Raw genomic sequence first — 22,312 nt, 5'->3', positions numbered from 1 at the left:
TTTATATTTATTACATAAGAATGCGTAAAACTGCAAAAGTGTGACAAGCGAAGGAAGACGTGTTACATTTAGACTGTCAATCAATATGCTTGTTTTAAGGTCCCACACTTAAGAACAATATGCAATAATTCACTTTCAAAAAAGTTGGCTTTAATCAGACCGACTCAGAACTTTTGTCTACATCATGCTCTTAAACTGAAGAAATAATCGATAAAAACTTTACAATGTTTATAATGTAATGTAATCATTTCAAAGTATACAAACTTTTATTTGTCATTACTGTATATTTTTTAAAATCATTGTACTGATTTTGGAAGGTAAACAAAGTTGTTATCTTAAATAAAGGAATATTAAAATGGACAAATTTCTGTAAGCAAAACATTTTAGTTAAACATTTAACATCTTAAAGGGCTTTTTTTCAGTTGGGTTGGACAATGTCTTTTTGTTTATTGCCATCAGGGCATTCTTGCTCTTTCGTCCATGTTAATGAGCCAATATTTCCCATCCGATTTGAAGCTGAACTATTGTCACAACGGGACATTTGGCTTTGTAATCATATTTTTTCCCTCCTAATTTGTGTTACTTTGTGGCGAGTAGGCAGGCTGTCTGTACGTGAATCCTCTTTGTGTAAAGCTGGCACCCGCTCTCCACCCAGCGACGAGACAAAGATTGTCAATGACTCAAAAGAGGGCTCAATGCGTTCAGTTAATTCTACTGTTAAATAAATTGCGATTCGATTTGCGATTTTTATATTTATTACATAAGAATGCGTAAAACTGCAAAAGTGTGACCAGCGAAGGAAGACGTGTTACATTTAGACTGTCAATCAACATTCTTGTTTTAAGGTCCCACACTTACGAACTATATGCAATAATTCACTTTCAAAAAAGTTGGGTTTAATCAGACCGACTCAGAACTTTTGTCTACATCGTGCTCTTAAACCAGTGGTTCTTAACGTTGTTGGAGGTACCGAACCACACCAATTTCATATGCGCATTCACCGAACCCTTCTTTAGTGAAAAATAAAAACAATTTTCTTTTTTTCAAATTCAAGACAAAGTTATGTTTTTGGTAACACTTTAGTATGGGGAACATATTCTAAGTAACAAAGACTTAATTTAGAGTTATTTGGACACCAGGGGAACATATTCTAAGTAATAAAGACTTAATTTAGAGTTATTTGGTTAGGGTCAGGGTTAGAGGGTTAGGGTTATAATAAGGCCATGCCGAATAAGGCATTAATAAGTACTTAATAATGACTAGTTAAGAGCCCATATGTTACTAATTTGCATGTTAATAAGCAACTATTTAATGGTGAATATGTTCCCCATACTAAAGTGTTACCACGTTTTTTTTACTGGTGCATGAAATGAACCGTGCATGAACATCACCTTGTTCAAACAAAAAAACCAACACAGTGCATAAACTCACAACAAATTACACACCTGCAAACCAGTCAGCTGTTGCCGTATCCGTAATACGCCGATAGGGAGAAGTTTGTATTTACACGATGAGTCGGGTGTGTTTTGACCTCCGCCGAACCCCTGAGGCGGACTCACCGAACCCCTAGGGTTTGATCGAATCCAGGTTAAGAACCACTGATTTAGACTGTCAGTCAACATTCTTGTTTTAAGGTCCCACACTTACGAACAATATGCAATAATTCACTTTCAAAAAAGTTGGCTTTAATCAGACCGACTCAGAACTTTTGTATTATTATTTGGCTTTGTAATCATATTTTTCCCTCCTAATTTGTGTTACTTTGTGGCGAGTAGGCAGGCTGTCTGTCCGTGAATCCTCTTTGTGTAAAGCTGGCGACCTAGCGACGAGACAAAGATTGTCAATGACTCAAAAGAGGGCTCAATGCGTTCAGTTAATTCTACTGTTAAATAAATTGCGATTCAAATTGCGATTTTTATATTTATTACATAAGAATGCATAAAACTGCGAAAGTGTGACAAGCGAAGGAAGACGTGTTACATTTAGACTGTCAATCAACATTTTTGTTTTAAGGTGCCACACTTAAGAACAGTATGTAATAATTTACTCTAAAAAATGTTGGTTTTAATCAGACAGACTCGCAACTTTTGACTAGATCATGCTCTTAAACTGAAGAAATAATCGTTTAAAACTTAACAATGTTCATAACGTAATGTAATCATATATAATAATATTAAAAGTAACCATTTAAAAGTATATAAACTTATTTGTCATTACTGTAGATTTTTTTTTTAATCATTGTACTGTTTCGAAGGTAAACAACGTTGTTATCCTAAATAAACAAAACATTAAAACGGACAAATTTCTGTAAGTAAAACATTTTAGTTAAATAAATATTTAACATCTTAAAGTGCTTTTTTTTTTTTAGTTGGGTTGGATGATGTCTTTTTGTTTATTGCCATCAGGGCATTCTCGCTCGTTCGTCTGTGTTGATGGGCTAATATTTCCCATTTGATTTGAAGCTGAACTATTCCCACAACGGGACATTTGTCTTTGTAATAATATATTTTCCCTCCTAATTTGTGTTACTTTGTGTCGAGTAGGCAGGCTTGTCTGTACGTGAATCCTCTGTGTAAAGCTGGCGCCCCGCTCTCCACCCAGTGAAGAGACAAAGATTGTCAATGACTCAAAAGAGGGCTCAATGTGTTCAGTTAATTCTACTGTTAAATAAAACGCGCTCAGGTGCTGAGAGCGATGCAAAGAGTGAGACTTCTTTCTCTCTGTATACCATGAATTGATTAACGTGGACCTGACTTAAACAAGTTGAAAAACTTATTCGGGTGTTACCATTTAGTGGTCAATTGTACGGAATATTTACTGTACTGTGCAATCTACTAATAAAAGTCTCAATCAATCAATCAATGTTTGAAGTGAGACGAACAAACGCAAAGCTAAACAATTTTAATTGGTAAACATGTCTGTCACTGAAATGTCGGTGGCGACGGAGAAAAAAAACAAACCAAAACCTTAACCTCTTGCGCTAATGTAATCGCACTATATAAAACCTCGATGCCCACTTAATGTCAATTAATCGTGCAGTCCTAATTTGAATAGAAATCTGTAATAGCCTTGTCGCAATTTGCAAAGGCAACTGTTTTTATTTATTTTTTTTACAGATTGATGGATAACTTGCTTTGAAATCATAAGACAAGATGACAGTGTATATTTTTGATAAAAATAGCAAAATGCTTAAAATATCAGATAATATTAAAGTGTAGAACATATGCAATGCATGTGCAACATTTTTCTGTCAAAATTCAAAGAACAAATAATTATAGCAAGAAAGTTTTTTTTTTTTCCAATTCCAGTCTTTCGCAGGCCATATAAATGATGTGGCGGCCGGACCACATAAAATACCATTGAGTGCTACATTATAATTATGTGGCATGTCCCTTCAAAATTATGGGACAGGCCACTTAAATTGGAGTGGCGGGCCATGATTAAATGGTATGGCAAACCACATAAAATGATGTGGCAGGGCACATTATATAATGTGGTGGGCCAGATTTGGCCCCCAGCCCTTCAGTTTGATACCTCTGTTTTAAATAAACAAATATTAATTTATTATTGGCTAATCTCAGACAATTTAGTTTCAAATTTTGACCATGTTCCTAAGCCAAAGAAGACTAATTAAAAGTAACAGGATTGAGGTTTGAGAATATGATTAGCAAATTCAGCGGTGAATTTGTTCTGTGATTAAGCTCATGACTGAAAATAACTGTCTAAAATCAATGTTCCACATTAAAGTGAATTTAAATCAAATTGAAATACACCACCATTTTAACATGTTGCATGGGTCTGCAACTAAGGATGGGCAATATGGCCTGAAATTTATAACGCAATATGTATTGCAGCCTCTTGCAAAAAGAATATATATCGCTATATTGTATATTTTTGACATATAATGGTAATAGAATAATTTCAAAATTAGTTACAAAGGCTCCTAACTTAGCAGCTGACATACGCAGTAACATATAAAATAATTTTCGTTAGTAATATTTTCTCAAAACTATTATTATTTTACTGTTAAAAGCTGATTACTTTTTGTTGTAATGTAGTTATATCTACACTTCTGTTAAATGTATTAAGCGTATAATCTTCTGTTGTTTGGATGCTTACCATTAGTTTTGGGTTATCCTGCAAATTTGGGTATTCATCCAACACCAAGAAATTACAGGGGCAGTACTGGTCATACAAATACTGATATTGATCATTTTCAAGATCATTGAATCATTACATTTTTGATCAAAATTTAAAGCAGACAAAAACACAGGATTGCACTGTAACAATATCAATAACATTTTTAAATAACAGTCTGTCCTACTATTGGCTCTGAGGGTTTGCCCCCAAAGTCTTCCTGTGTCCGGGGACTTATTTCCTGAATGTGTAAACAATAACAAATACTACAAGGTATTTTTTATAGTAAAAAATATTGATCTAACCACTGTGGTATTGACCTGGTACTATACTACTTGGTATTGTTACTGTCGATATTCGTATCAAACCACCCACCTTTGTTTACATTGAAGAGGTCTAGTTTGCGATTAGCAGTTATCTTACCCTCCTATCCTCCTGTAGCGTGTTTAGTTATTCTTCCTCCTCCTGGGATGATACTTGTAAAAATGTCATTAATTTACCGGCATGGAGGCGAGGATAACTGACTTAGAAGCAGCATTGCACTGTATAGGGACATTAGCCGCGAGCGAGGACGCGGCATTGCGGTGAGAACGCGTTTGTTCGCTTGCCGCTGTCAAAATTGCAGGACACAGCTAGAACGTATCATCAACATGCATTATCACGATATAACAATAAAGCTCTATTGTTGGCCGAATTGATATAATTTATATTGTGTATATTGCGCAACCCTAGCTGCAACCAACAACCATTTTGATAGTCGAATAGTCACTGACCATCTTAACGATTAGGCGACCAATCAGATTAAACAGGTTACATACTTGTATATTGAGTGAATCTTTTTTTTTTTCACAGAAAGTGAACAAAAATTAAATTACAAATTGTAACCCAAAGAAATATAAGTGTCAAAATTTAAAATATAAGGTGTAAATGCATTATCAGTAATAGATATGAAAAAGGGGTAAGATTTAATGAGCTGGGCTTCTTCCAATTCTTTTTTTGGACATGTTGAACTGTGAAATATAGCCATATGATCTTCCTTCTAACTTGTTAAAGCATGTCTAAAATAAATTAACTACACAGCTGACAAAGCATGTTTTTTTCCACATGATCACTGTGGACATATACTGTTAAATACAACTTAAGTTGTGTGTTTTGTTTAGGTTGCCCACCTGTCGGCACAATCTATAATGCCTCAGTGTTTTCCGCATCTGCAGTAAGGTGATGGCAGCCCATTCGGTTTCCATTGACAAATACTCCAAGGCGGAGCAGCAGGTGGGTAAGAAAATGAGAGTAAATGTGACGATTACGTGTAATAAGGTATGCAGTGTGTGACACTATAAACTTTAGATAAAGGTATCTATTTTAAACATAACAATGTCTAAACACCTTGATATGATACAGCTAAAGACCTGTTTAGCTAACATTTGTTTTTTGTCTATAAATGGTCTACAAAATCAATTTTACATTTGAGGCATTTGGAGAGTACATAGATGTATTTGTATACAAAAATATGCCTGTACAGTACATAAACTGTGGGAAGAATAAGTATTAGATCCCCTGTTGATTTGGTATATTTACCTCTTTACGAGGCTTTGAAAAGTCCAGAATTTTCATAGTAGGTTAATTATAGCAGAATGTTAAAAAAAGAAAAAGAAAAAAACATTAGATAAGTTATAAATTATTTTTTATTAGATTGTGTGAAATAATGATAAATAAATAATGATAAATGGGTTGTACTTGTATAGCGCTTTTCTACCTTCAAGGTACTCAAAGCGCTTTGACAGTATTTCCACATTCACCCATTCACACACACATTCACACACTGATGGCGGGAGCTGCCATGCAAGGCGCTAACCAGCAGCCATCAGGAGCAAGGGTGAAGTGTCTTGCCCAAGGACACAACGGACGTGACTAGGAAGGTAGAAGGTGGGAATTGAACCCCAGTAACCAGCAACACTCCGATTGCTGGCACAGCCACTCTACCAACTTCGCCACGCCGTCCCTAATATAAATATTTAAATGCCCTACGAACAATCAAGCTTTTAGAGTAGAGTAGAATAGAATAGGCTTTTTATCGTCATTGCCCATTAAAAACAACAAAATTGTGGACTACTGATTGACCCTCATAGATGACGGCGTTCGATCCCCGGCTTCCGCCATTATAGTCCTTGAGCAAGACACTTCACCCTTGCTCCTGATGGGTCGTGGTTAGGGTCTTGCATGGCAGCTCCCGCCATCAATGTGTGAATGTGTGTATGAATGGGTGAATGTGGAAATAGTGTCAAAGCGCTCCGAGTACCTTGAAGGTAGAAAAGCGCTATACAAGTATAACCTATTCACCTTATTATGTGCTCATCAATAGGGATGTGCACTGAAACTCGGTTGCAAAAAGGCACCGGTGCCGACCTAGATAGTACTAGCCAGTAGTGGTGTCTCGGTGCAACTTTTTCACTTCAAATACAATACCAATATTGGGGCCTTGAGTATTGGTCGATACCGATATTGGTCGGATACAATATCAGAATCCTTCATAGTTTGAATAATTTGTGGTGTGTAATGTTAATACAGTGGTGCCTTTTAACTTACGAGTATTTTGAGATCGGTGGTGTCCTTTGGCTTTTTGTTATGCTTTAAATTCGGAGTATAATTTAAGTTATGAGCCTCTGAGCCATTCGATGGCGTAGCTAATGCCACAGTGAACTCTGTAAGATCCGTCCCAAAACATTCGATCTAACTTGCTAGCATTAGCTTATAGCTGGAGATCGAAATAACTTTGTTTTTCCAACCATTGTAAACCAAACCTTTAGCAGCGATCTGGTTTCCACAACCTCCCCACCGACATCCTCCCCCTGCTGTGGCTTAGTCCTCCACCTGTGGCTTGGCTTAATTGGTCTCCTGAAGCTGCTCTGTGTGTCTCGGGGGTCTCTTGCTATGCAGGGCTACAAACTGGCGAAGTTGTTGCCGCTCCTGCTGCCAACTAGTAACTCTAAAACAACATGGCCTGAAAGCGTCAACTCTTGTCTACCACAACATTGATTGCGGGAGATATCATAATTAGAATTATCCGCTTTTTCAATGCCATAACTTGCTGCCATCTCAGCCTTATTGACCAGCATTCCTTCTTCGGTAACTTTGCTCATTCTATTGAACATGTCGGATCTAACAAGGATTTCGAAGTCCTCTTCAGTCTGCTGGAAAAAAAGTAAATGCTTTACATAATTATTACTGTATTACAAAATACAGGTATTGTGTTCTAGAAGGGGGTCGTGATAATTTTGCATTATCTACCTACCTCAGCTACTGTACTGTAGTTGTTTGTATTACCGTACTATTGTATTGTTTTTAAAACAATATTTTTTATATAGAAGTTTGTATTTCTTTTTAAAAGGCATGCTACATTTTAACATTGTGCTGTTTTGGGAGGTACCAAACCTGGAATAAATTGATTTCCATTCATTTTGTGGGCGGTCTTATTTACGTGTCTCCGCTTTGACTGCGTCTTCTACCCGTCAGCAATGTATTTTGTTTTTAGCGCTCACACAGAGTCTGATGCCCCTTTTTAAACTTTATTGCCAACCTAAACATGCTTACAGCAGTCCTCAGGTCCAACACTGCTCAGACATTTTGCTATCACGCTCCACACAAACACACCCTTCCTCAATAACCACCATTCATGGTCACGGCGCGCGAGGTGCACTCAGAAACCGATGAATTGTGAACATCGTTACAAGCAACTGTGTTCTGTGTTGAGCAGTGGTTTATTTGCATGAGACAGGACAGGGAGTGTGCACCTCTTCCTGATTCCTGAGATAATTTAACCAAAGCATGTTGCGTAATTGTTTTAATGTGCGTAAACATTGCATAATATGTTTTAGAGGTGCTCACTGACCTGATTTGCAGATGTCAATCATAACCTCCAGGTCTGAGAGTGACTGTGCAGGTTCCACTCTTGTTTAAATGAAAGCTAGTTTTGATTTATAGTTGTGAAAAATTGTGTTGTAAGGCTGCAACAATTAATTCAATAAATTGAAACTGATGAGCAACATTAACTCAGGAGCACATTTATAAAACACTTAAACCTACAAAACAAAAAATAAATAAAACCATTCAGGTGAGGAAGTCAGCAGTAATGGCTGCAATGAGCACGTTTTGTAGTGCAGATTTTCGAAGCAGGGTTTAAAACACGGTTCTGCATGATACTGATAAAGCATGTTCCCCAGTGTCACACATGCTCCCCTTGGCATCAACCCCCACCCCTCTATTTGAGAAAAACTGAGTACCATCATGTCAACTGGCGTATTTTCTACAATGACTGTATGTACTGCCTACTTCATATGTGTATGTGCACACATGTATTTTATGCAGTAACTTAGTTTGTGAGGATTATTTTGAAACATTTATGAAGTATTAGTAGCCAGTTTGTGTCATCTTGAAATTCCATCTTGAAGCAAGCCTCTGTTTGTTGGTGGTGTTGCCCTCTGGCTTCCCTTGGTCCTTCACATGATGTGTTAATGATGAGCCAACTCCGCCTTTAGTTTCTCATCTTCTGTCAGTGTTTGCCACTCCATTGCTTTATTTTTGCCGTGCTTTGAATTTTTTGTTTCATTTCTATTTTTCAGCAGATGCAAAGTGTAGCAAAGGTAGAGAGTGATTCAGAGGAGAAGTTTGAGGGGATGTTAGCGGAGGCACCCAGCCCGACTCTCACAGAGCCACAGACGCCCATGGATGTGGACAAAGCCTCCATATACCGGTAAGACGAACTTTCTGTGTTCCTATTTGTAGTTTTGTTACTGAATGACCATGTAAAAATGTATTGCCTTAAGCTTGTCAAACAAGAAGCTCTCTACAGCAGTGGTCCCCAACCTTTTTGTAGCTGCGGACCGGTCAACGCTTGATAATTTGTCCCGCGGCCCGGCGAGGGGGGGGGGGGGGGTGATTTTTATTTTTTTTTCATGAAAAAAGTAAAATAATAAACGTGAATCCACTGTGTACTCATATGGACCTTTATTAGCACATTGCGCCAACAACATGACATGAGTATAACATCAACGTCTCTGGTAACTTCCTCTCTGCCCATTACATAAATAAAAAAATCACGTGGAAAAATATATAAATGACAAGAATTAGCAATTCCACACTACTTTCATTATGAATGTTATTTTTCAACAGCTGAAATAAAGTTGTCAGTTTGAACCGTCAGATAAGCATCCTGCATGTTTGTGTGCCCGAGTCGACTCACAAGCTCCTCCTCTCCCTCACCTCCCTCTGCCCAAACGCACTCTGATTTTCGTTGCTATGGTAACGTTTACATGCCTTCAAAATAAGATGCAGATACAACATTAAAAACGGATATAAAGTGCATGAGATTTTTAACTCACCGTAACGCTAAATCAATGGGAGCCCCGAGCTTGTTTCTCTGCAACGAGACGGTCCCAACTGGGGGTAACGGGAGACAAAAACACCCGAAGTGTGTTGCTTATGTCCAGTCTGCTACGTTGTTTTGTTTTGGTGGCTGTCACTGCAGAAAATCCCGCTTCACACAGATAGGATGTTGGAAATGGCAACAGTGTTTTCAGTGTTGTGGTGGCGATCTCGGGGTATTCTGCCATGACTTTAATCCAGAAAACAGGCAGAGTTTTTGTCTGAAATACACTTTTAAGGCTGCCGTCATTTGCGATCTCCAGCATTTGATCTTCTTCTGGCACAGACATGCTGGATTCATCTGCTTTGTTGACAAATGGGTCGCGGATCCATTCCTTGGCAGTTCGTGGGTCTTTTGAAGTTAGGAAGTAGCGCTCAAACTCTTTTAAAAGCACAGACAGGTGATCGTGCAGCAGCTTGGTGAATGAAGGCGCAGGCTCAGTCTCACGCAAAAACCCCGCCAATGTTTGAAACGTGTCCAGGTTTTTTGGGTTGGTGCACTAATTGTAAGTGTATCTTGTGTTATTTATGTTGATTTAATTAAAAAATAAAATAAAATAAAAAAAATTAATAAAAAATTCTTCTGCGGCCCGGTACCAATCGACCGGGCCGCGGCCCGGTGGTTGGGGACCACTGCTCTACAGTATAAGATTACCCCTTTCTGTAAATGACCCATAACTCTAAGTTCAGTTTGTTAATGAAGTTCCATGTGACTTGTATTTATAATGTTATACATTGGCATTCAAAAGGGTTGTTGTCCACATGCTTTTAAGTTGGACTTTTTATGTGTCTGTGTCTGCTCATTGGAAACAGCACAGAGAGAGAAAACATAATGGCACACTGTTAAAACAATGGCTCACTTAAACATAACTTCTGTCAAAAAAAATTCATCATTTTACAATAATATAAAATGTCCAATACTTAACTGTGTTTTAGAGCTGTGGTTCTCAACTGGTTTGGAACCCACCATCACCCCTTAATGGCAAGCGGTTATAACAAAAAATGGTGAACTATCTCATATTTAATGAAAATACAGTGCAATTGGAATGTTATGTGTCGTGAAATACATTTCAGGAGCTCTGTTTTTATCCACCAACTCAAAGTCACTTTTAATATAAAAGTGTCTATAAATGTTTTTGGTTTTTTTCTCACGCTAATGTTTGGTCTCCACCAGTATTAATTTTGTTGACTAATAATTTTCGTCTTAGTTGTTGTCAACAACCTATTTTCCGCTGACAAAAATAAGACTATAATCAAAACAAATTAACATTGACTAAGAACATAGCAAAATTCCATCCATCCATTTTCTACAGCTGCATTCGGGCGGAAGACGGGGTACACCCTGGACAAGTCGCCACCTCATCGCAGTGCCAACACAGATAGATAGACAAAATTTACACTCACATTCACACACTAAGGCCAATTTAGTGTTGCCAATCAACCTATCCCCAGGTGCATGTCTTTGGAGGTGGGAGGAAGCCGGAGTACCCGGAGGGAACCCAGGCAGTCATGGGGAGAACATGCAAACTCCAAAGATTCCGAGCCCAGGATCGAACCCAGGACCTTCGTATTGTGAGGCACATGCACTAACCCCTGTGTCACTGTGCTGCCCCATAACAAAACTGACATTTTACTCAACAAATAAAAATGAGATAAAATGTAATTTAATTTAATTTATATAAACAAAATCTATCCATCCTTTTTCTAATCATACTTAATATTGTGTTGTAGATGGGTGAGACAAATTCGGAATATATCCAATCACAGCTCTTTAACAGTGCACATTATGAAAGAAGGCCCGGAAGTTAGTTATGAACGATAGCCAATCAGCTGCTTTTCCATGTGATATGAGGAAGTTGAACATCTCACTGCCAAAACATAAATGTATGGATTTAACATGTTACACATGGTAATATGTGTACATGTGGGAGAAAGTGAAGAATATATGTTTAATTTTTGATACTAGGATAGTCATCGATTGTGACATCTACACACCTCTAAGCAGTGTTGGTGTGTTACAGTAACGCGTTACAAAGTAACGCGTTACTGTAACGCCGTTAGTTTCGGCGGTAACTAGTAATCTAACGCGTTATTTTTTATATTCAGTAACTCAGTTACCGTTACTACATGATGCGTTACTGCGTTATTTTACGTTACTTTTTATGTAGTATAAAGTGTGTTTTATCGGAGCGCTGCAGTGTCATCGTTCTTGTGTCATAAGCCGGAGAAGATCGTGCGCTCTGTGTGGGTATGAGTGTGGGGAGGGAGGAGAGGGGGGGCGTGTCTGATCATGGCGGAGCCAGAAGTCGAGTTTGTTAACATGCAGATATTTTCACTACTTTTCTTTTGTCGAGCACAAAGAAAATAACATTTTAGTTAAATGTAAATTGTGCTTTGGATCAAAGATCCAATCTACTGCCCAAAACAGCAAATCAAATCTGCTGAAACAAGCTACATAAGCAACATGCTTCGACGTAGCTAGTAAAGAGAGACAGAGACTCCGATGCCACTTCACCTCCACTACCACCACTTAAGGATTAACTCTGCCTCTGCTCATCATTCAGCACTGAAGGTACACACTCTGTCAATCAATGTTCCCTCTAATTTTTCATGTGTGTGAGCAAATGCAAAAACTCTCTGAGCATTCAGTGGAGCCCATGTGAGCAACATCACACGTGCACACTGTGGCTACACCAGCAGCACACCTGTCCCAAACCTGACTAAATAACAAGTTTAATCTCCATCCATCCATCCATCCATTTTCTACCGCTTGTCCCTTTCGGGGTCGCTGCAGCCTATCTCAGCTGCATTTGGGCGGAAGGCGTGGTACACCCTGGACAAGTCCCCACCTCATCGCAGGGCCAACTCAGATGGACAGACATTCTCTTATTATTATAATCAAATGACATCAGTCATTTCCATTTCTAATATAAGGGTTTAGGCCCACTTACAATGACAATAACAAAAAATATAGTTTTTCATGAACTGTGTACTTGTATTGTTTGTCTGGGTGGAGGTCCTGCTTTGGAAATAATGTGTACCCCTCTCAACATTGCATTTAGTTCCCAATAAAACATTCACATGTTGCACAATGAGATGTAAGCAGGGGATCATGTGTACATTCCTGCAACGTCCTGTTTGTAAAATATATATTTTTATTAGTATTTATTTAATATACTAACAGCATTTCATGATTAATATTTATAAATTAAGATTCCTAATAAATGACACTAGAATAAGCACACATTTGATTGGTAAATCATAGTGTAACGACTAGGGATGTCCCGATCCGATATTTGGATTGGATCGGTCGCCGATATTTGCCAAAAAATGCGTATCGGCAAGGCATGGGAAAATGCCGATCCAGATCCAGTTTAAAAAAAATTCCGGTCCGTGTTTTCCAACGCACCGATTTAAATAATACATTCCACTTTTCTGCTGCTCCCTGATTTCCGTTCTGCATTTTCCAGCACACCTTCAACACAGTCGAGTATACGTCCTCCCGCAGTTGCTTTTAGCTGCTGGGATTACACGACAGGCTCTTTCCACTCCTTGTGTCTGCTTCTCACAGACCGCAAGCGCACCTTCTTACACACGTCACATACTGTCACGTTATACGTCACATACGTATACACCCTCTCCCAGCAGAGAGGTAGCAGCATGGCTAACGTTAGCTGTGATGCTAGTGTAGCCGTGTGAGCTGTAATAATGAAGGAAGAATTAATTAATTCCCAAGAAAAACAGCAGGGGGTACATCGTCTGGCGGTATTTTGGCTTCAAGTGGGAATATGTCGAACAGACAACCGTAATTCGTCAAGTGTGGGGCAAAAGCGTTGCTATAAAAAGTAGCATTACTGCTAATATGTAGCATCATTTGAAAAGTCCCCTGCTAGAAAATGAAGAGTGTTTGAAACTCCGCACGTCAACATCTCCATTGTGTATTATTCAAACTCACCTAATTCAGCTGGCTAGTTGTTAACAAGAGTACTAAAACCCTTTTCAACATGAATCTGACAACTATGTAGGCTAAATAACTTTAAATTTTAATACACGCTTGGATAAGGCCAGTATCGGTATCGGATCGGATCGGAAGTGCAAAAACAACATCGGTATCGGATCGGAAGTGCAAAAACCTGGATCGGGACATCCCTAACGACCTGGAATGACACGTTATGTGTGGTGTTGGAGTTGTCCGACTTTTTGTGTGGCTGTAAACGCATCACTGGCTAAGTGCCATATGTGCATGTGCTGGTACAAGTGAGAAAGAGCGAGCGGCTGCTGTTGACATAACAAAGTTGCTTTTGGTCTGGTTTGTACTGCAGTAAATGACCACTTTTGCTAGATATCATTTTTTTACTAATATGTTTTGGTGATGTGTTTATGGTCGACAATAAAGAGTTTTGCTCAGTAAAGTGATGGATGGAATTCATGTCCTCAAAGCGTCTCGACAGACGTTACAATATTTGAACAATGATGACGAAAACTGTTTTCTCTGTCGTGTCGAAAATTGTTATGCGCTTTTTTTTTTTAAATTTTGTGCGTGGCATAGATTTGCCGTCCGCAGAGAACGCATGAGCAGTGCGCAATTGCACAGGCACGCACCTTAGAGGGAACATTGCTGTCAACAAATTTCACCACATCTAGTTTGTGTGTGACAATCATTGGTACTTTAATCTTTAAAAAACTTTAATTCTCTTACATACTCTTTCATTCTAGACGTCTAGAGTGTTTGATTATCACATCACTCTAAATGTATAGACTATAAAGTTCACAAACATAAAGAGGGATCCTAGTGGGCCAGGCCAATCTTTCCTTATCTCTAAACTAAAACTGGGGAAATGTGTAGAGTGTTCTGGGCTTCAGACATGATTTTGTGTCAGAATTCCTTGTGGAAAAAACGCCTTGTTAGGCTTTGTGTATGTAGTGTGTGCCTTCCTTGCTTTAGATTAAAGATTAAAGTACCAATGATTGTCAACACACACACTAGATGTGGTGAAATGTGTCCTCTGCATTTGACCCATCCCCTTGGGGAGCAGTGGGCAGCAGCGGCGCCGCGCCCGGGAATCATTTTGGTGCAGCTATGTTGTTATTATGCTGTTTGTTACTTACGTATGTTATGTTGCAGCTATTTAAAATAGTTTTGTCAATTTGTTCTGGCCAGAAACAAATTGGCCTTTGTAACATATCTTTGTCTTTGTGTGTTGTATGTAGAGCACATTGCTTAGCAGAGTTCAGTGATGCAAATGCATGTCAAGTTGATCAACAGATTGTATTATTCTCCAGTGCAATAACAGTACTGACATGAAGGCTAAAAGGGCATTATTGGGAGCCTTAAAAAAAAGAAGAAAAAAAGAAGTAACTAAATAGTTACTTTTCACAGTAACTCATTACTTTTTGGTGTAAGTAACTGAGTTAGTAACTGAGTTACTTTTGAAATAAAGTAACTAGTAACTGTAACTAGTTACTGGTTTTCAGTAACTAACCCAACACTGCCTCTAAGTTAAAGCTAATTCTTCTCCCGTATTAGTTCTTTACAAAATATGATCATTTTCTCTATTTCAAGAAATAGTTTATTTATTGGTAAATTTAAAAGCATGGCAACTTTTAATGTGATCCAACGTGCTCAAGGAAATGGGTGCATTGTTTCCAATTTATTTGAGGCAGACATTTATTAACAAATGAAAGGCTCCAGGCCCCCGCAACCCTGAGAGGGACAAGCTGTAGACATTTGTCCCCCGCCACATGCAGTATGTATATCTACTGCTTCCAGTTCTGCCGCGCTCATAAACAAAACCATTATGATGAAAGCATGCATCATAACTCTGTTTTACAACTCCCATACATACTTGCTTTGCCAGAGACATAGTATGAAAAGATAGAAAAGTGCCTGAAAGATATTTATTGGCATTGAACTGCAAAGGATAATTATTCCTGACTGTAAGATCATGCTACATTTGTGTTAAACAAATACTTTGCAGGTATTCTAAATAAAGGGGCCTTATCTTTAATACTTTGTATTTTAGTCAACTAAATTTACTGTAATGTTAGCTGAACAAAATGTGTAATTTCGTTGACTAAAATTAAATCAATTTAGATGATTACAATTTGAGTAAAACTAAAATGAATTTCCTTTAAAAGACTAACTAAAACTACATTAAAAAATGCTGTCCAAATTAACACTGGTCTCTACCTGGCTAGCCCAGCAGAAAGATAACAGGTTCTCTCTCACTAAAGACACCAGTTGGGTTCCAGTTCACAGCCTTTAGTTTAAAGAGCTATAAAAACTGAACATCCAAAAATAAAGCACATAAATTAAAGTGTTACCTCGGTATACGTTATCTTACCATTTTTGCTACTTGTTATGTTTAGCTTGCAAACAAAAATTTAGGTCATGAGCCTCCCCACTGCCAGTTGGTGTAGCAAATGTCACGGTGAATTTGCTCCAAAGTACAGGCAAAAGAAATACAGTGTCTCAATTCTTGGTATTGGCCTGTTGAGGAGCAATTTTCAGTTCAGTTTAATCATTTATATTGCACTTTCAAAAACAACCCCAGTTGGCCAAAGTGCTGTACAGACATAAGAAACAATTTGAAGATGCCTGGTTTCCTCCAAATATGGCGCCAAAGAGTTCCATCTTTGTCCCATCAAACCAGATAATTTTGTTTCTCATGCTCTGAGTCTTTTAGGTGCATTTTGGCAAACTTTTACTAAGAAATTGCTTCGGTCTGGCCACTATACCATACAGGCCTGATGTGTGGATTGCTTCAGAGATGGTTGTCCTTTTGGAAGGTTCTCCTCTCTCCACAGAGGAATGCTGTAGCTCTTACAGAGAGACCATCTGGTTCTTGGTCACCTCCCTGACTAGACTAAGATGAATGCTGCAATGTACAGAGACATCCTAGATGAAAGCCAACACTTCCCATCCAACCTGATGGACCTTGGAAGGTGTTGCAAAAAGGAATGGGTGAAATTGCCCAAAGATAGGTGTGCCAAGATTGTAGCATCGTATTCAAAAAGACTTAAGGCTGTAATTGCTGCCAAAGGTGCATCAACAAAATATTGAGCAAAGGCAGTGAATACTTTTTTTTATTTTTAATAAATTTACAAATATAAAAATCCACATTGTCATCTGTAGAATTTTGAGGTCAAAAATGGATTTATTCCATTTTGGAATAAGGCTGTAACATAATTTAATGTGGTTAAAACGAAGCGCTGTGAATACTTTCTGGATGAACTGTGGTAGCGCTACGACTAAGAAAGTGTGTGTTGTGTGTCTGTGCATTCATAGACATCCCCTCTTCCCTCTGTTGGCGCTGCTGTTTGAGAAGTGTGAGCTGTCCACACTTAGTTCTGACTGCATCACCTCGGCGAGCTTCGATGTGGACATTGAGAACTTTGTCCGCTGTCAGGAGAAGGAAGGGAAGCCCTTTTTCAGTGAAGACCCAGAACTTGACAACTTGGTAAGATACAGCTCTTCATCACAATGAGTTTTCAGTTTTTTTATTGATCTTAATAACAGCGTGGACGGAATCATGGAATTGGCCTGTTAAACCTTGAATACTATAATGTGGCACAAATATGACTGAAATGCTGTCTTCGTGAGGTGAAGGAACGTTTGTCTTTGGAATTCATGTGTCCAGGACCTCCTCCAATGTGTCCCCAAAACACTGAGTCGACCCCTCCCAAACTAAACGGTTGAAATGGCCACTAATTTCGCCACACCTAGTGTGTGTGTGACAATCATTGGTACTTTTACTTAACTTTAACTTAACACCAGCTGAGTCTGCCAACAAACTAGAAGCTAACACGAGCCAGGACAACTCATACAACCATGACACCTCTCATTTGCTTTTGTTTGGGTGAATGAAATACAAGATGAAAGTACAGACAAGACAGTAACTTGAGAGGTACTTTTTAAAAATTGTAAAACCGCCTCGAGTCAACGGCTGTGAAAAACTTAAAAAGCCATCAAGCACTCCTAAGAACAGCAGCACTCTTCCAACATGACATGATATAACATAACAGTGCTGTGCGCAAAATCCGGTCTGACTGCGCTAACAAAATAAAGGTTTAAAAAAAGTGTTTTTGTTCCTAAAGCACTCATTTGTACATTCATGTTACCAGATTGTTATGCTTTGATTTAAGATACTGGTCTAAATTGTCCAACAATGTATTTCACTGTTAAGTGTGAAGGATTTCTGCATTTAATTAACAAATATTTTGGTTTTAATTTCGAACAAACAAAGCTATAATGCTGATAAAGGTAACTTTATGTTTTGGCAAATAATGTGGTTACAGAGATTGTATAGATTTGTTTTGTTTGAGATAGTAACAGTCTGTGATTTAGGAGCCATTTTTAAGTTTTATTTTATAAGCTATTTTTATAGGAACCACAACTGATAAATGGTTATGGTGAATTATTGGAGTATTCTGGAGTGTTAAAAGGAATAGCAATGTACGCCGAACGAAAAACTGTGTCACAAAACCTGGACAAGATCCGAATCGTGGATTTTGCTAACCCTTCCACCCTAAGTCAGAATTAAACATTCAGGCTGAAGGTTCCTCTATGTCTTGACAAGGCCTAGCTCTAATAATGTTTTGTCAGTGATTTATTAACTACACGTCAGTAACTAATGATTGAATGACTGCATAGAGTAGTGTTGCTTTGGCAGCATGAAATACTTGCTTGGACAACACTCTGTGGATTGATTTACAATTCGAAACAATAGAAAAGTCCAAGGGACTCGTGTAGATCTGAAAACTGAAATTGTTTATTTACCCAAGTTGGGAACGTCTTTTAAAGTTAAAAAGTTAAAGTACCAATGATTGTCACACACACACTAGGTGTGGTGAAATGTGTCCTCTGCATTTGACCCATCCCATTGTTCACCCCCTGGGAGGTGAGGGGAGCAGTGGGCAGCAGCGGTGGCCGCACCCGGGAATAATTTTTGGTGATTTAACCCTCAATTCCAACCCTTGATGCTGAGTGCCAAGCAGGGAGGTAATGGGTCCCATTTTTATAGTCTTTTGTATGACTCGGCCGGGGTTTGAACTCACAACCTACTGATCTCAGGGCCGACACTCTAACCACCAGGCCACTGAGTAGGTTTTGGAGCCATTTATAAATAACTGCAGATTCCAAGGTCATCAGTTCAAACACAAGTTATTTGGATTTGTCACCACTTTGCCAAGGAATAGAAGAAGACACATACGTCACCCTCGGATGAAAGGAAATTGCTTAAAATGTTCAAAAACCACAAAGGCCCAAGCTTACCATGAACATGTAACTGCTGGAACACCAATGTGACTTTCCACAGTGAAGCCACTTGTACATTGTCGTTAACTGTGATGGTGCCCACCAAGGAGGAAGTCCTTGCCAGAAAATAGACAACATCAAACTTGACTGAAACTCGACATTTAATGTATTAACTCAAAACATCTGCAAAGGTTTCCTATTACATGGTCTCTCAGTCTGGGTCTGTAGGCTTCACAATCATGGGGATAACTGCTGACTTGACAGATGTCCATTAGACAGTCATTGACAACCTCTACAAGGAGGGATTGCTAAAAAGCTGCTTGTTAGACTGCTGTATCCAACTTATCCATAGAAAGTTGATTGGAATTAAATAAGAGGTGAAGGAAAAAGTTCACCAGCAAATGGAAAAAACACAGCTTTGAGAGGATTGTCAACAAAATCCAATCAGAAATTTGGAGGAAATTTATAAAGAGTAGACTGAGACAAGAGTGAGTACACACAGACCAATCCTAGACATGGTCCACAAATGTCGTATTCCTCGTGTCAAGCCGCTCCTGAAGTAGAGACGACAACATCAAAAGTGTCTTACTTGGAATGTGGGGGAAAATAACTACACTGTTGTACTAAATGGTCAATTAATTATATAGATTGGATGGTATAGCACTTTTCTACCTTCAAGGTACTCAAAGCGCTTTGACACTATTACCACATTCACCTACAGTATCAGGATCACACGGGGGTTCAGTATCTTGGTTAAGGATACTTTGAGATGGTCGTAGGGGGACTGAGGATCGATCCTGCAAACATCGGGTCGCGATACAACCACTCCGCCACCTGGAGAATGCTGCCCTTGTTGTTCTGTGGTCCAAAGTACATTTTGCATGTCATTTGGAAATCAAGGTCCCAGAGTGTGGAGGAAGAGTAGATATTCACATGTCTGGTGTAAAATTTCCACAGTCCGTAATGATTTGGGCTGCTATGTCATCTGCTAGTGTTGATCTACTATGTTTTCTGAGGTTCACAGTCAACACAGCATTTCATGGTTTTCTGCTGACAAACTTTATAGAGATGCTTTTTCCAGTTCAATAACCATGGTCTTACTGTACTTGATTGGCAAGCAAACCTGGCCTGAGCTCCATACGGAATCTATGTAGTATGGTTGGGGAGTAGGAGAGCCACCAGGCCCAACAATACAGATGATCTGAAGACAATTATCAAACCAACTTGGGCGTCCATTACACTTTAGTATTACCACAAGCTGTAATTTATGCTAAATGTTTTTTAACCAAATACCTGACAGTTTAGTTAAAAAAAACATTAATTAATATTATTCATAATTTTCATTATCTGTAAGCCATAATCAATCTGTGGCTTGAAATATTTCACATAATGTACTATGAATCTATATAATTTATGGGTTTCACTTTCTGATATGATTTAACTTGTTCATGGTATTCTATTATTCAGATGTACCTGAAGGTGAATCTTTGAACATGTTGGGTTTATTAGTCAACCTTCTAAATATATCATTGAAGATGAACATTATGTCATGATTCTATCAACCAATTACAGGCCCAAAATTGATACAACATTCATTACATTAATGAGTGTATGTGAACTTCTCACCAGAAGTTTATATTATGAGTTGTTGTCTTTTCTTGTGATGCTGAATATAAGCTCGTCGTTTTAGATATTGGTGCAATATCAGCACAATAACCAAGGATCAGATTTTATTCGCTCGCATCTAAAGTCTTACAAGCAGTCCCACGGCGTGTGTATTTGTGCACCAGCTAAATGTCCTCCAATAAACACACAAGGTTAGTCTTTTCTTATGTTTTTAGTCACGTCATTGATAAAAAGGTAAACATGGTAGGTTACAGACTACTAGGAGCTAGCATCTACACAACAGCTAGGCACACAATAGCACATAAGCTCGACACGTGTGTCTGTCATGTGTCCTTGACTTAACAATATTGCAGTCCAAAACAGCACATTTGTCAAGATAAACAAGTATCAAATAATTGTAGTTGTATATTACTTTCACATATTCTACAAAGGTTCCAAGGCAGAAGCATATTATAAAGTATCCAATAACAAACTTGTCCGCACCATTCAAATTCCTGCGTTATGTGCCTAACAACAATCATTATGAAAGACATGATGACGGATGGATTTTTTTTTTTTAATGCATTCTAAATATTAAATAAAAGTCTGCTTATAGCGGAGCCAATGCAAGCTCCACTATTCCGTCCATAAAATCTGATAACCATTCAAAAAGCGCCAACAATACTCAATTTACATTTTGTGACTTGAATATTAACCAAGTATTAGCGATATTTTCACTAACGCAGATGAACTACTTATAGCGGCGACGTTGTCAGTTCCGTGTGTCCCTATGTTTACATCATCGAGTGGTCTGCTGTTTCCTCGCTTCCCTGCTGTAAGTTTATTCTAGATCATAAATCATGCCTCTCATTTGAAAAGTACATGGCTGAGGATATAATCCGACAAATTGGGACACATTGACAGCCATTTAGGACCTGGAACTATCGAGAATGACACGAACACCGCTTGTTTCCCCCCGCCCCGTTTTTTTGTGAGGATTATGAAAATGTTTTCATCTAAATGGGAAAATACGAACATCCCAGCAGTCGGCATTCTAATGACAGCAGACCTTGTACAGTAAGTGATGTTTTATTATGTTTTTTGGCTGTCCTAAAATCTGCAGTGAGTAGTAATCAGTGATGAAGGGAAAAGCAAGTCAACTATGCGTTTAAGAAATGAATGCGCCGCGTATGCTTAAATGATCCAAATATTTAAGTATTAAATGTGCCTGTTACTACATTACATATATACATACATAATGTGTATAAAACACTAATGGAGGTATTTGAATGTTTTTTAGGGGCTCTATAGACAGAATGGACCCAGGCTCCATTGTAAGCTGACATTTCATCAAATGTATTTAATATTTGGAATGCTTTAAAAAAAAAAAAAAAATCCATCCGTCATCATGTCTTACATAATGATTGTGAACGATAGGCAAAATTTCCCCCAAAAAGTGCAGTTCCATTTAATGAGTTGTAATCCGGTGTCATCAAAAAACAATTACCACTGTTATTACTTCTCTTCTACTTAAAAACACCATTAGTCCATTCCAGACGGTTAATTAATAGGTCAGTGTTTTTCATACCCACTATTCTCTAAATAATTTCCCTTGATCAAGCCTTTTATAACATTACACACTACAAAATAAAAATATGTAGGATTTCTGTTGATATCTGAACAATATCAGTATCGAAAGTGAAAAAAGTTGTATCGGGATACTTCTAGTTGCTGCTAGTATGTTCAAAAACACTTATCAGTTATGTTAAAAGGACATTTGTCACTGATTGTCTAATGGTTGCCTCGTCTGACTTCAGTTGCAGGCAGCGAGAGTTGTCTGTCTGTGATTGAAGTTCCGGGAGTAGTCAGCCTTTTGCCCAAAGCTGGGATAGG

The 22,312-nt window shown here is 38.4% G+C and overlaps 1 protein-coding gene across 6 annotated transcripts in view; it reads left to right on the top strand.

Moving 5' to 3' along the window:
* The window catches only part of pknox1.1 (pbx/knotted 1 homeobox 1.1), a 35,515-nt gene that overhangs the window by 4,671 nt on the left and 8,532 nt on the right, over positions 1-22,312 (top strand). For 3 of the 6 annotated variants that reach the window (XM_062067729.1, XM_062067726.1, XM_062067727.1), the window contains exons 2-4: positions 5,298-5,409; positions 8,757-8,887; positions 16,847-17,018. In XM_062067729.1, the coding sequence (XP_061923713.1) occupies positions 5,359-5,409; positions 8,757-8,887; positions 16,847-17,018 (354 nt within the window). In that variant the 5' untranslated portion in view covers positions 5,298-5,358. Of the gene's footprint in view, positions 1-5,297; positions 5,414-8,756; positions 8,888-16,846; positions 17,019-22,312 lie in introns of those variants that run through there. The other 3 variants (XM_062067724.1, XM_062067725.1, XM_062067728.1) reach the window with 2 other exon arrangements.

This window comes from Entelurus aequoreus, linkage group LG13 (assembly GCF_033978785.1).
Source record: "Entelurus aequoreus isolate RoL-2023_Sb linkage group LG13, RoL_Eaeq_v1.1, whole genome shotgun sequence".
NCBI lineage: Eukaryota > Metazoa > Chordata > Actinopteri > Syngnathiformes > Syngnathidae > Entelurus > Entelurus aequoreus.
This window is presented reverse-complemented; position numbering and strand designations above follow the sequence as displayed.